The sequence below is a fragment of the Aulostomus chinensis genome, chromosome 14, assembly GCF_037954235.1.
Source record: "Aulostomus chinensis isolate RoL2024-O1b breed Wild chromosome 14, RoL_Achi_v1.0, whole genome shotgun sequence".
Lineage (NCBI taxonomy): Eukaryota > Metazoa > Chordata > Actinopteri > Syngnathiformes > Aulostomidae > Aulostomus > Aulostomus chinensis.
Window position 1 is genome coordinate 2,516,588 of NC_141333.1, and position 13,500 is coordinate 2,530,087.

General features: G+C 44.7%; 1 protein-coding gene across 1 annotated transcript in view; it reads right to left on the minus strand.

Annotated features, from left to right (window-relative positions):
* The window catches only part of exoc2 (exocyst complex component 2), a 48,103-nt gene that overhangs the window by 19,014 nt on the left and 15,589 nt on the right, over positions 1-13,500 (minus strand). Inside the window, exons 5-10 of the mRNA XM_086223998.1 lie at positions 11,266-11,379; positions 8,824-8,948; positions 3,671-3,751; positions 2,508-2,653; positions 1,146-1,227; positions 946-1,048 (exon numbers count right to left, since the gene is read on the minus strand). Of these exons, the coding sequence (XP_086080124.1) occupies positions 946-1,048; positions 1,146-1,227; positions 2,508-2,653; positions 3,671-3,751; positions 8,824-8,948; positions 11,266-11,379 (651 nt within the window). The remainder of the gene's footprint in view (positions 1-945; positions 1,049-1,145; positions 1,228-2,507; positions 2,654-3,670; positions 3,752-8,823; positions 8,949-11,265; positions 11,380-13,500) is intronic.

Genomic DNA, 13,500 nt, shown 5'->3' on the forward strand with positions numbered 1-13,500 from the left:
AGGAGCTGAGTGGGCGTTCAGAGACCAGCCTAATGCGGCGGGTTGAAAGATGTTGCCGTGTGGTTGAGAGCTGGACCCTGTGATCCTAAAAGGTCCGACTTAACAATAATAAATCGTCTGAGACCACAACTATGAATGGACAGATGAATAGAGGGGAAGGAGAGGGAAACAGAAACACAGTCAAGGGTTGGGGAGGAGAGATGAGAGACAGATGAGTGAGAGACAAAGGAATGATGAGTTTCTAACAAAGACGGGACACAGAGCCTGAGAGAGGAGCGCACCTGGGTGTGCTACGACTGCAATATGAACGGCTCGTATCTCACGTTGAGACCTTGAACACAACCTCACTCCAGCAACACCTCACCCAGAAAGTGTGTGTTGCCTTTAAAGAACCTACAAATAGATTTCTTGAGCTCATGAAGATGTTCTTTCACTGCTGCATTGCTTTTCTGTGACCATGAAACTGTCCAGAAACGTCAGTTTCCGGGGTCAAGTGCCTCGTCCGGTAAGACGCACGTCTCCTTTATCCAGCCGGTTGCTGAGTAACCAGCAGTCACTTTGATTAGAGCTGGAAACAAACTGACCAGCTGGCACATTCAGCTGAACAAACTTGGTCATGCTCGTCCACGCTAGCGCCAAACTGGAGGAGTCAGAATTTGTCTTAAGCTCAAATCAAAGTGTTTGCGGACGATGAAGCATGTGGCTGGATGAAGACGAGCCACGCATCCACGAGTCTGTAAACAGACATCTTAGGACAGTTTGGCTGTTGTTAGCCGTCATGCAGGAGGGGAAAAATTTAAATAAAAAGGTTTTGCTTGGTTTTTTTTGAGCAAAAGACTTCTACTTTTGAATACTTCAAAAGGCAAAATACACTTCCTGAGTGAAATATTCCTTTGAGATAGGACAGGATGACCATAGCAACCGCAAAAAAAAACATAAAGAGACCTGATGTATCTCTTCTGGTCGTGCAGCGTTGACGGGGTCTGCAGCAGTTTTTCCAGCAGGAGACTCCTCAGGGACCTGATCCTCGTCTCCACCTCAGCATACACTTCACACAGCAGGGCCACAGACGTTAGCAATGCGCGCATCAGGAACAATTCATCCATGCATTTGAGTTAAACGTGAGAAAGTAGAATTCAGTTTACCTTTTTTAAAAACGGGGACTTCTGTATTGCCAAAAAGAGATTTAGCTTTCTCATAGTCATTGATCACCACGTCATAGTCACCCTGGGAACACAAGTCAATTCGGTTAATACGAGAGTGTGTAATCAATCATGAAACACACACTGTGTATTTAAGCATCTCTAGCTCCACCCTCTGGCTGAAGCTACCCAAGCTGTGCCATAGAACAAATAAACTCTACATACTGGGGATTGCTGGGGCAGCAGAAAAACAACATGAAAGAGAAGCTTGCGAGAACTAATAATAGCGACAAACCAGAGAACAGAACGATGCAGGGTGAGCCCAAGCTCAACAATCCTTTTTGTTATTTTACAAGCCTGAATTCTAATCGCGAGAAAGATTTAAAAAAAAAGAAAGAAAAAAAAAGCTTTTTAGGCTGTAAACAACAAAAAGGGTGTGATGATGTTGCCTTCGACAACCTCTGTCGTCTTGTTTCGCCACTCGTAGGCAGCCATCATTTTAAGCGCCATAAAAGCTTTGTCGTGTGGTATTTGCAGTTGTATTTCACGCCGTGGAAAAAAGCTTTCAAATATCATCAACTCTTGTTAACCACAGACTGAATTTCGGGCACTGAACTGAAAGCCGTTGCCTCTGAGTCGAGGGAACCTGAGGTTCAACAGTGCGAGCTGACGTCTACACAACTCTACATCCATGAAAGCTCAACGCTGGCAAATAAAAGCTGTTTACCAGCTCTTAAACGGAGCCTGTTAAAATCGTTTTAACGACACTTCTTAATTTGCAAAGTTAGCTGAAGCTGGGATGTTGGTTCTGCACTGTGGGGTTCTGTTTTTAGACTGAACGTATATATCATGTATATTCTGAACTATATGTCCTCTGCTCTTCTTTAAATGGCTGCTGTCAGGCCAGTCGCCTTCGAAAAATAAAGCAAAGCAAACTGAGGTGAGGTTACACATGGTGGTGGACTCGTACTGGCACGGGAAGCTTCTCTTGGGAGCAATTAGTTTCCATGATTGCCGTGCTTGGTTTTATAATAACCACGGAATATTAAGCCACAGGACACGAGGCAGCATAAGCATTTTTGCCTCAGTGTCCCTCTTTAACAGCCAAATGAGCGCACGGATGAAAGCGATAGCCTCCCAAATAACCAAAAGTAAATATCTTCTCTCATGTGCAGACTGCGAAACAAATTTTCACCTCTTCCATCACTCAAAGAAATGAAAGCTTGACGAATGATCCAATATTTCACTAAACACAGCTCGTAGAGCAGGAGCACCAGCACGGCTGAAGCTGGGGTCAAAGGGTTTTTAGATTAGTAAGACGCATGTATTGATATGATGAACTGTTTTGTACACGTTGAGTAATACCTTCTGGATATTGCGTTCAATGTTGAGTGGCAGGTTGAAAAGAAACTTGAAACGCTGCAGGACGTTGAGTGCATTGCGTGTGGAGTCGGCTTTGTCTTTCCGCCCCAAGACCTCCTGGAAAAGAGTATCTGCGGTATCACTCGCTCCTACGAGGAAGACAGCGAGTCAAAGAGTGAGCGAGAGAGTCAAAGGCAGGAGAAAATGAGAAACTGGGATACTAGAAAAATAAATGTCGATACCACATTTCCCTCTTATTGTTGGTCTCTGGTTTTCTTCCTGCTCTGTAAGGTTTCTAACCAGGAAAAGGAGAGTAAAGTGCTGCTAAGGAGAAAGTGACATCTATCTCTCAGTCAAGACAGCTTTGTGTAAATGGCTTTGTGGGTGGTCTCGGATGTGCCGTCAAATATATATAAAAAAAAAACACCAGCAAAGTCAAGTTCCGCTTTTCAAAACACACACACACACACACACACACACACACACACACACACACACACAAATCCCATCCCCAAACAAAACCCCTGAAGAAAAAATAGAATGAGAGCAAGTAGAGGAATATTCCAAGTTTTCACATTCTCACACTCTGAAAGATCATTTTGTGATTGGCTGATTGCGGTGTGTTTGACGCGCGGGTTCAGGGGGGATGAACAGGGGCCTGGGTCTTTCGGGCTGTGGGCCGACAAGTCATTAGCTGAAAGGATGAAAGGTAAGCCTGGCTGGGACGTTTGTTTGCTCTACAGTCCAGGAAAAAGAGGGGCTTGTTGACCCTCCGTTCGAGCGGTCACATTATCGTGAATGAGATGAGAAGACAGCAACATGGGATCTCCTGAAGAATCTCCTGAAGGATCTGCTTGCTGTTTCAACTCATAAGTAGTCCGACTGAAAGTGGACAGGAAATCGTACGTTTCAAAGTCATGCTGCTGGAGATCGATTTACTCCAGCAAATATACGCTTCTAACAGAGGGTGGTCTTGGAGCCCTGTGCATGTTCTGTAGGTCTCATGAGGTATTCAACACGGAGCTCATCATGTTGGGTGCTACTAATATTCCCCTTCCGTCACCGTTCGTTTATGAATTGACTACTTCTGTATCTTGCACAGTTTTAGAATTTCAATCTGCAGTTGACGTGCTAACTGAGGTGCAACTGAATGACAGGATGCTCACTGTTGAGGATGTTTTCCAGGCGCTGGGTCATCGATCCCTCCACCCTCTCTGTACCATCTGACTCCAGCCGCTGGTGGATCGCTGGAACACAAAAATCAATCCTGATTCGTAGTGAAGAACCAGCAGCAAAATGCACACAAACATGAGACACATCCCAGGTACAAGCATGAGCACAAAAACAGAATTTTCCCATTTCAGGAACTGAATAAAACAATAAACAGGCCCAAGCCAAGTGGTAGATGGGAGATAACCTCACTGGTCCCCCACCCACACTTACTGGTGTTGAACCCACCCCTCCTCCTGCCAGTTCCCACGCAACAGAAGACCCGACCTTGTCCCTGCGGTGACTGCACCGGATCGATTCACCTAACCAAAGCCATTAACAGCGCAGTTTTGTGGTCTTGGGACATTTGGAGCCCTATGACCTTGAGGTGATGGGAATCTTTGAATGTTACTGAAAAATAACATTTGGGAAAGTGGAGCAGAACGAGTGGATGCCAACACCGTGTGCAGCCGGTGGATGAGGGGAGGAACTCCCTTATGGCTTGTATCAATCCCTTAGCGTGAAGAGCTTTACGCGGGAGAGGGAATTTGAAGAGGGGAAAAAATGAGAGAAAAGGAGGGCGAGTGAGTGGTGTGGCTAGCCCAGTGAATAAATAAATGGTGTGCAGTAGTGGGCAGCTGGGTGCTGAGAGCTGCAGTGTGGGTTTATTGACAGAGTGGAGGAGAGCTGGAGACGGTTTAGAAGACCTTCTCATACATACTTGTGGAGCGATTCAAATATGCAACAAGCAGACATCTCAAGAATGAGGTTAAGAGACAGAAACATGGGAAAAAAGAAAAAAGACAACCATCCTCTCATTTCTCTTCTCTCCACTTCCCTGCCTCCCCTCTTCTTCTCCCACAGTTTTTCCACTACAAATACCGACTGTTAGCTTGGAGACAGAGGAGGGAGGCGGGAGGCAAAGTGAAGGGGGGAGAGTTCTGTAAATAAATATGTGGGTCCATTCTGACAGACAGAAGCCTCAAGGCAGAGATTGAGGTATTCCAAAAACACACTGTTCAAACATGCCATTGCCTAATCAGTACAGACGTCGGTAGCCCTTTCGTGCACCTCTCTCTGCTCGCCGAAAATGCCGCCAGATGCAGGTTAGGACAAAAGCACTTGGATGTGGGAGTGAATATGGGAGAGAACAGGACCGATAGGGCTGAACACACAGGAAGACACACACATAGACACAAACAGAGCAGGTCTGCTTCACGTCTCCACCCCCCCCCCCCCCCCCCCGTCCTGTAACCAGCTGCGTGTCCTCTCGCGTCTGTCACACTGAAGGGCTGATGACGTCACATATAACCTAAACATCAGACCAGGGTCCGGATAACGCTCTCAGCCACGACCTGAGGAAGAGCAACAGCTCCCACTTCACTTCCTGGAACCATTGAGGAGAGAAAAAAAATGAATAAGAATAAAAATACAGTGTCCCTGGATTCTAAAGCTGGAGATGTTTTGACTCCTGCCAGGGCCGGGGGCTCAGGGAATAGGGCCTGGGAATCTGGCATTTTTGGAACACGGTAGCCGTTCCGTTTCCTGCATCACTGGGAGACTTCCTTTTCACACAACAATGAAAAACCTCAAATTTCAACATTTTACTTGCAACAAAGCTGGACTCTCCGTCAGACTGTCAGTCAGTCATTCAGCCACAGCGACTCGCTCCGTCTCAATGTGACACACAAACAGGACAAAATGCCCCAAACCTTCCATCTCTTTCACCAGCCTGGAGAGGTTCCCATGGAGAGTTTACAAAAAAAAGGATCTCTTTGTACAAACTAGCAAAACGTTGTGTTAACTACCAGAATCGATGAATGATAACCACGCAAAAATGTTTTGTTAAGATTTCTGGCAACTAGCGTAAAAAATTAGGCTTAAAAAAACAGAAACAACTGACTTCATCATCGTACTTCATCGAGTGATGATCCATGAAACCTCTGAAATATAAGAAAAAGGCACCTGAAACCAGAAGACTCGCATTCATTAAAATGTCTTCTTTCTACTTTTCAAAACCCCTGAAAAAGTAAAAAGCGCGACGTGGCCCAGCGAACCTCATGACCCCACAGGATGTTGCAACCTCAACTCTGTAATTTTTGATTCACTGACGTTAATTTATCAAATGCGTGGAATAAATCGTGCATATATCTCACACTTGAGTTCACCGCAGACCCTCCTGCGTGCATTTCAATGAAAAATTCTAAAAACCCATCCCTGCCCCACTCTGTACCAAAGCTTTCAGAGGTCATGCAACTCGATCCCGTATCTAGAATAAACAAAGAATGAAACTAAAAAACGGCGCGCCTAAAGCTGACATTTGCCAAGAAACACAAACCGAGCCGTAATTAGCAAGATTTGTGGTGTACAGGTGCAAAAATCTAAACGATGTGCTTAAGCAGCCCTCCCTGTTCATTGAAGAGATGTGATTTTGTTGTGCGTGGAGGTGCTTGACTACACTGCAGAGCAATTAAGATGTAATTAGTGGGGACAAAAAAAAAAAAGAAAAGAAAAAGACAGAGGGAGAAAAACCTAAGTCTTGCTGTTTGCTCTATTTTCTATCCACCTCATTTCTTTTTCCAGGTTTGGCTTCTCCTCCTTTTTTTCCACCTCACCGGCAGCAATGTGTTAAAAAATAACTCCAAAGTTCTATTAAAGTCATCAATAAAAATTTCACATGCAAGCAGAACTGAAAATAAACAGGAGGAGAAGGCTGGAAGCACGACAGCAACTTTCTGAACCAGGAGAACACAAAAGTGCCCTGTTGATACCTTTTTTTCACAGCTAATTTCTTTTAGATTTTTCACAGCCACGTCTCAGGTAAGGTTCATTTGGAATGACTCAGAACAACAAGGGGCTGCCAAACGTCGCTGAGAGACAAAGAAAGGATTCACAGCTCCTCAGACAGCTGTGCTAACTGGGCCTGGCAGTGAGCTACTGCAGAACTGGCTGGCTCGCTACAAGAATGCTGGCTGGTATGTTGGTTTGGCTGACCAGACCCAGCATACAGAATATCCACTTGAGCTATTCATTCCGGACCACCACTTTATTTTTCTGACCGGGAGCCAAATGTTGGCCGAGAAAGGATGTCGTGGTGCTGTAATGAGTCATGATGAGACGATAGGAGTCAAGAAGTTTAAGAATAAACTTTTTAGTCATGTTGGTGAAGCACCGGTCCAAACGAAACATGGAGGCTGCTTTTGAGGAGTGACGTGTTCATAACTCCTTGAATAAAATAAGTGTCTTCTCTTCGGAACGTTTCGTGTTGTGTTTCGGGCATTTTTCAGCCGAAACGTTCATAAAAAAGCAAACAGTTGTGTCATGTCTGCAACAACTGGATCTAATGGGTCATAATTTGTGAATTTTCACATGAGGGATGTCTCATTAGATTGATTTACCATTAAATAAAGAAATAAAATCGAGCAGAAATGTAGAATATCTCAAGCTTAAGAGGAAAGTCAGGAGGATGAAGACGAGGGAATTAGAGACCATCGTTCCAACCTTCGGCGACTGTGACGCCTCACTTGAGAGCACCCCCCCCCCCCCCCCAAACAAAGGTAATATGGTGAATGTGTTGTCAATAATTATTCCAGCATTTTATGTCTTTATCATTCACAGATGTGTTTCGGACCATCTGATATATTCATGCCATCTAAAAGCTGCTGGCTTTAGCGGAGCGTACCTGCACTTCACCTCCTGTGTGGCTGAAATGCGTCTGAATTTAATTCTTGTTTGTGGAGTTGGCTTTCAGAGCGAATACTCTGGAGTCAAAAGTGACCGTTCAACCAAAAGGTTTTTTTTTTTTTTTACTCAAAATCAGGTGTCTTGAACATATAGAAATGTTATTTGCCTCCTGCATTACCTTTTTGTGTCTCTAGAGTGCAGAAAGAGCCAGCAACGTACATTTTGCTTGAAGCTAATAGAGACGGATCGCTAACAACAGTAAAAACGTACAAGCCAAACCTGAGAATACGGATGTGGGTTACACCAGACGACGCACTTGAAGTTTTTGGGCAGTTTTGCTCTGTCCGCCATCAGTCGCCATTAGCCGCGAGCTAAATGTACCTTGTGATGTCTGGAGCAGGGCAAACGCCTGCGAGTGCAGAGGAAACGAGTGCTCGAATGGCAAAATACACATTTTGGGTGGATTTGAACTGTGCTGATGTCCCCTGTTGAGGTGCAAGTGTCAGGAACATCGGCGCATCTTATAATCAGGCTTGTCTTGCATTCAAACAAACCTTTGGAGTCACTCCAGTGACGATGCATCCGTCTGCCCTCTTAGGTCACAGGGAACTTGAGTCTGACTATCCATGGTGCACTGCTTCCTCCCTCTATCTGTGGAAACTGTACATTTCCCATTGGAGCAGTGGGCACACAGTAGGCACGCTCAGTCAGAACGTGAGAATGACTGCGCATTGTTCCCATTGGTCATATTGGGCCTGTTATCGCCTCTATCAGTCCTAATACTCTGGCTCGCATTGTGTTGGGCTGCTCCGTTTATTTAGATTCAACCACTAACAATGAAAACATTGCCTTTCTCCCAAACGAGGCACAAACATACGGAAAGCAATAATAATAATGATGGGGGCAGAAAGTGTACATATAAATAGTCCGGGGAAGTAGCTGAGTGGCCACGGCGGGAGCAGAAAGTAAACAGACAAATGTATGAATGATGAAGTGAACAATTGATTTGAGGTACCTGGCAGAGCGACAGCAGTCAGTCTCTGCTACCTTGAAATCTGACTGGCATCTAAAGGTCAACCAATGACAGTGCTTGCGCACGCATGCATGTGTGTGTGTGTGTGTGTGTGTGTGTGTGTGTGAGCTGATCTCATTTTGATGGTGAAATAGCAGTATTGTGGTTGGCTGGTGGAGCTGCAGTACAAAGTGTAAGGTGTTCATGCTGCACCCAAAATCAGCTTCTTTAATCAACCGCTGCTAAACCGCAGGCAGGGAAAAAACACACGCACACACGCATTGAGCAAACACTTCCAAAAAATCAAGACCTCTTTTCAGAGCAGAAATGAGGAGTGATGGATTGGGGGTGAGTATTAATGGTGGCCCATTTAGTAAATTCCACAGCACACCAATATGTGTTAATCCCTCTCACCTGCCAGCGCGTCCTGGGCCTCAAAGAACGTACTGAGGCCTCCTTTCACGTAGGCCAGACTCCCCTCGTTCTTCTTAGTCGCCTGCTTCTTCAGATTACTGGCCGCCACCTTCAACTGCTCGAAACTAAGAAACAGCAAATTGATACTGAGTGACACCCAAGCTGCAACTAATACTTCATTAAATCCATTTACTGTAGGATGCTTCTCATGAAATTGCCCAGTGGTGCAGGATGACATTCTTGTTCCAGCAGTTCGATTTATCGTGATATGAAAACCAAAAAAGGCCGTGAAACATCATAAGTAAGACACAGAACCAGTTACTCCTGAATACAACTGAGTCAGGTTATTCAAAATAAAGTCCTGTGATACATCACTAAATTGTAATGATAATTTTCTAGTTCCATTTTTAGTTGGAGACAAAAAAAAAAAGGATTGTAATAAAGAAATGCATGACAGGAGGTTTGTTAATTTGCTGAGTCGCCACGTCTGAGGTTCTTGTGGCTGTTTGTTGTGTTTGAGCCACTTTGTCATGTGGAGAGTCCGATCCCAGCGTGTGTGGCCACGTTCGGGATTTTATTTTATTTCACTGCTGTATCTGCATGACTGTGGAATGTCCTGCGGTCCTCGGCTAAAGCCACTGTCTCTGAGAGTCGCCGTGATGAGCTGCTACACGACGTGAACCACACAGGGACGATCTGCTGGCTGCTCCGTCCATAAATGAAACTTTATTGATAGGCCCCAAAATCACAAATCAGAATGAGCCTCGAGGGGCTGTACGTGCTTGGTGCCTTTTCATAAACACCCATCCTCGATGGAGGAAGTAGCAAACTTATTCATATGATTCATTTGCATTAAATTACTATCTAAGTGTAAAAGTTCCAGATTCATCTCGGGCCTTGATATTCACTGCAATCAGTTTTAAGTTTTAATCAACGATTTAAATGAAGTTGGTAGATTTATTTTCCTGCGTGATTTGTACTCACTGAGGCATGTTTTTGTGATCATATTTTGATTATTTGCTGTTAATATAAATACAGTTGAACAGTTCATGTCCACCACACACACACACACACACACACACACACACACACACACACACACGTTCACGCACGGAAAAGTAGCTACGCACACATTAGTGGGCGAGTGTGAGTACGTGTGCCTGTGTGTCAGTGTCCTGAGTGAGGTTTCCTTTGCAGGAAGAAACAGCCTCCCAGCGAGGTCCAAACAGAGGCCCCTGGTCATGCTGGATCCTGGGGTCTGGGTTACTGAGAGGCTAAGCAGGGGGAGAGGAAGCCAGGAGAGTCCAAAATAACTCTCGTCTGCGCAGACATGACAGTCAGCTGGGTCTTCTGGGTCAGCAGGTTCCCTCATCTACATACCTGACTGTTCTCTGAGGGAACACGCAGCCATGCAGAGAAGCGACCTCAAACTGGAGGTCATGGAACCGACTTGTAGTCAGTTCTATATCGAGATGCAGCAGGATATTCATGATATTGAGATTATATGCCACCAGATGGAGAGTCTCACTTGTGCATCTCCTTTAATTCTAAAACCGTATTTATTTCCAAAATTTTTTGGACGTATTCCCTTTTACGAAAACTTTTTCTCCATCAAAAAACAGGTCGGTTGCTGGGCACCGCTTGTCTACTACGATGTCCTTTAATACAGTGGGAGCATGAAACTGATAGGTTTCTGAGACAAAATCCTGTAAAAATCAGGACAGACAGACAGAATATTGACGGACAAACAGATGACCCCCCCCCCTCTTTTTTTTTTTTCAGCTGTCAAAATTTTTGACAAGTAATTTTCTATCAACGAATTGGAAAATCAAGTGATCACCACAGCTCTACTGGACAGAAGTCTTGAGTCAGCTTGACAAGGGTACAACTGGTGACGTATGTTTTAACAGAGTGGATTCACGGGAGACTAAAGAGAAACCACAAACACTGAACTCCTGAAAGTAACTAAAACGGGTTACTGGTGAAATCACTGACAAGACGATACTGAGTGCAACCCTTCATAATTGTTTTTGCTTTATTTTTTATGAGCAGTTTGAGGGATGGTGTCTGAAAAGTCTCCTCCACATGACTATGAAGTCCTAAAACGATGTGTCAATATTTTTCTTTTCACAAATTTACCTTATGAACAAAAGACGTCCCTTACTTCACTCCCAAGTTCCTTCCCAGTGTTTGTGCACAAGGTTTAAGTTTCCATATCTGAGTCAGCTGGATACTGGACCAGGACCAGTTTTAAAAATACCCTATGATGTCACACAGCATGCTTGTAGGCCTGCCTCTTAAGATTTACAATCAGTACACAGACAGTTTACAACAGTCATCAATGGCTGAGATCAGTAGCAACAAGAAAGTTCCACAGAGAGAAGTTCCCTCATTCAAAAATGGGAGCAAGAAGGAAATCGTGGGCAGGAAAGAACAACCGACCTGGTGCCTGCGTGGTTCTCCATGAGGTACCAGGTGGCAGAGAAGTTCTCACTGGTGAAGTCGCCACTCATTCCTGGAAAGGTCAGCTCCATGTCTTTCTGTGGGATTTTGCCTCTGGGAGAGCAGAGATAAACAAGATGAGCACAGACGCTAAGCAGGAAGAATTCCTCTGCCATAAAAGAAAATAAATGCTTGCTCTTTGGTACAAATGTAAATAGATGACAAACTGGAAAACGATGCAAGTGTAATAATTAGAGAACTAAAACTTGAGGTGTTGCTGGGATACGGTTTTCCAGCAGGGGGCAGTGTGCAGCCACAAAGCAGTCAAGCTAGAGATCTTGGCGTGGGAAGTGCAGTGTGTGACGCCTGGGTGCCCCTGGAGGACCCGGCGCTCATTAGGAAGGCTTGATCTCTACTAATGACCCGTGGCCCACGCGAACCACCACCACCACCACCCACTCTGCACACACACGCACACACACAAAAAACTAACAGATTGTACAGTGTGAAAGAGCATATCTGAAGAAAAGAATACGTCATGTAACAAGCGCTTAACACATTCATGCAAATGGACAAAAAAAGTTAAAACAATTGCAGTGCTGTGCGTCGTCATCAAAGATCAGGGGTTTTAGCCAGCAGGTACATTTTGACACGTCCTTGCAGGGTAAACAGGAGCAATTAATAAGACGAATAATAGTCCAGTTCCATTTAGCTTACGGCTGCCTCCACCCTGAAGCTGGACTTCTGGAACACTGCACAGTTTGTCAACGGCGCATCTCTGACCCACCGCTCGGGAGGAGGAACACAGGCTGGAACTTATGGTAATCCATCACGATCAAGATTTCAAATGTCTGAGTTGGGTAACGGGACGTTACGTTTGTGTCTTTTCAGTACCAATAATCTGAGACAAGAAGCAACCTCTCGCTCCTTTAGATGCAGACACGAAACTAACGAATTTCCTTATTAATCATTTGTGGTTATTCTGTGAATTTTTATCATCATAATTTTGATTAACAGTTCTACTGCTTTTATTGTTGTCACTCAGTTTTTTGTGACAGTGCAGGAGGATGAGGGAAAGTTCAAACAGATCAAACAAATGTGTCTCTGTCACTCTGGCCTGCATGAAACACACCGAACGCTCCTGCCGGGTTCTTCGGCTCCACTTGATGAACCGATCTCAGGCTTCCACAGATCCATCGGGGGCTGAAGAAGACCCAACCGAAAACCTCTCAGATGAATGTTTTATAGTTAAAGCATATGACTGTTTGATAAGACAGCTCAACAGTATCATGTGGAATAAGATCTACCATGACGATGCTGAATTCATCTCAATCTGGATTTATTTTTTTTTAGGCTTAGTTCAGATGAAATCAGGCTGTCGGCAAACCAGATGTGACTGAAGTGGAGGAGAGCTCCACCGTATTAGGATTACTATCATGAATAGATGAGGTCGGCAGAGAATAATGGCAAAAACAGATGGCACTGCTGTCCATAGTAAAAAAAAACACAAAAAAAACAACAACCTGTAAATGATGTTTCATCACCCAGGAGGAAACGTGGTCAATCTGATCCATGAGAAGCAGACAGTTTTGTTCTAACACCCAGAATAAAATGACCAGGGCTTGAAATCCTACCAAGATGTCACAAGAAAGACGGACACGTGGCAGCCTGTTACAAGGGAGGCGTGTTATAATCACAGCGTGTTCGCTTCAGCAGCTCAACAACACAACATGGACGCATGCTTCATTTTATCACCCTGCAATTCAGAGTGTTGGTGCTGCCCATCTGATCCCATGTGAATTTGGCACCTCTCAGAAATATCAAGAAGAGAAGAAGAAGAGCCGCAAGTCCGGCATCTGTCGGCCTCTGATAGATCCTTTTATTGGTAACGACCCGGTTTAGTTGGAGAGTGGAAATATCAAGAAGGTACAGAAACCGCAACAGATTTAGCCTGCGTGGGTAATCCAGTCATTGCAACACTTCAACGCTGCGATATCTGGGCCAAATGTGATGTTACACACAGCTGGTGCGCACATCTTCAGCTGAATAACCATCCAGTGACATCACCATTCCAACCTGGGCACACGAGCGACTGCTTCACTGAACAGAGGGCTTCTCCCATTAAAAACGTCTTCCCTGTAAGACATCGACACAAAAAGCTGCACTGCAGTTTTTCACATTACTGTCAAAAAAAAGATGGAGCAGACATTGTAGGCAGGAAGTTTAATGCAACCC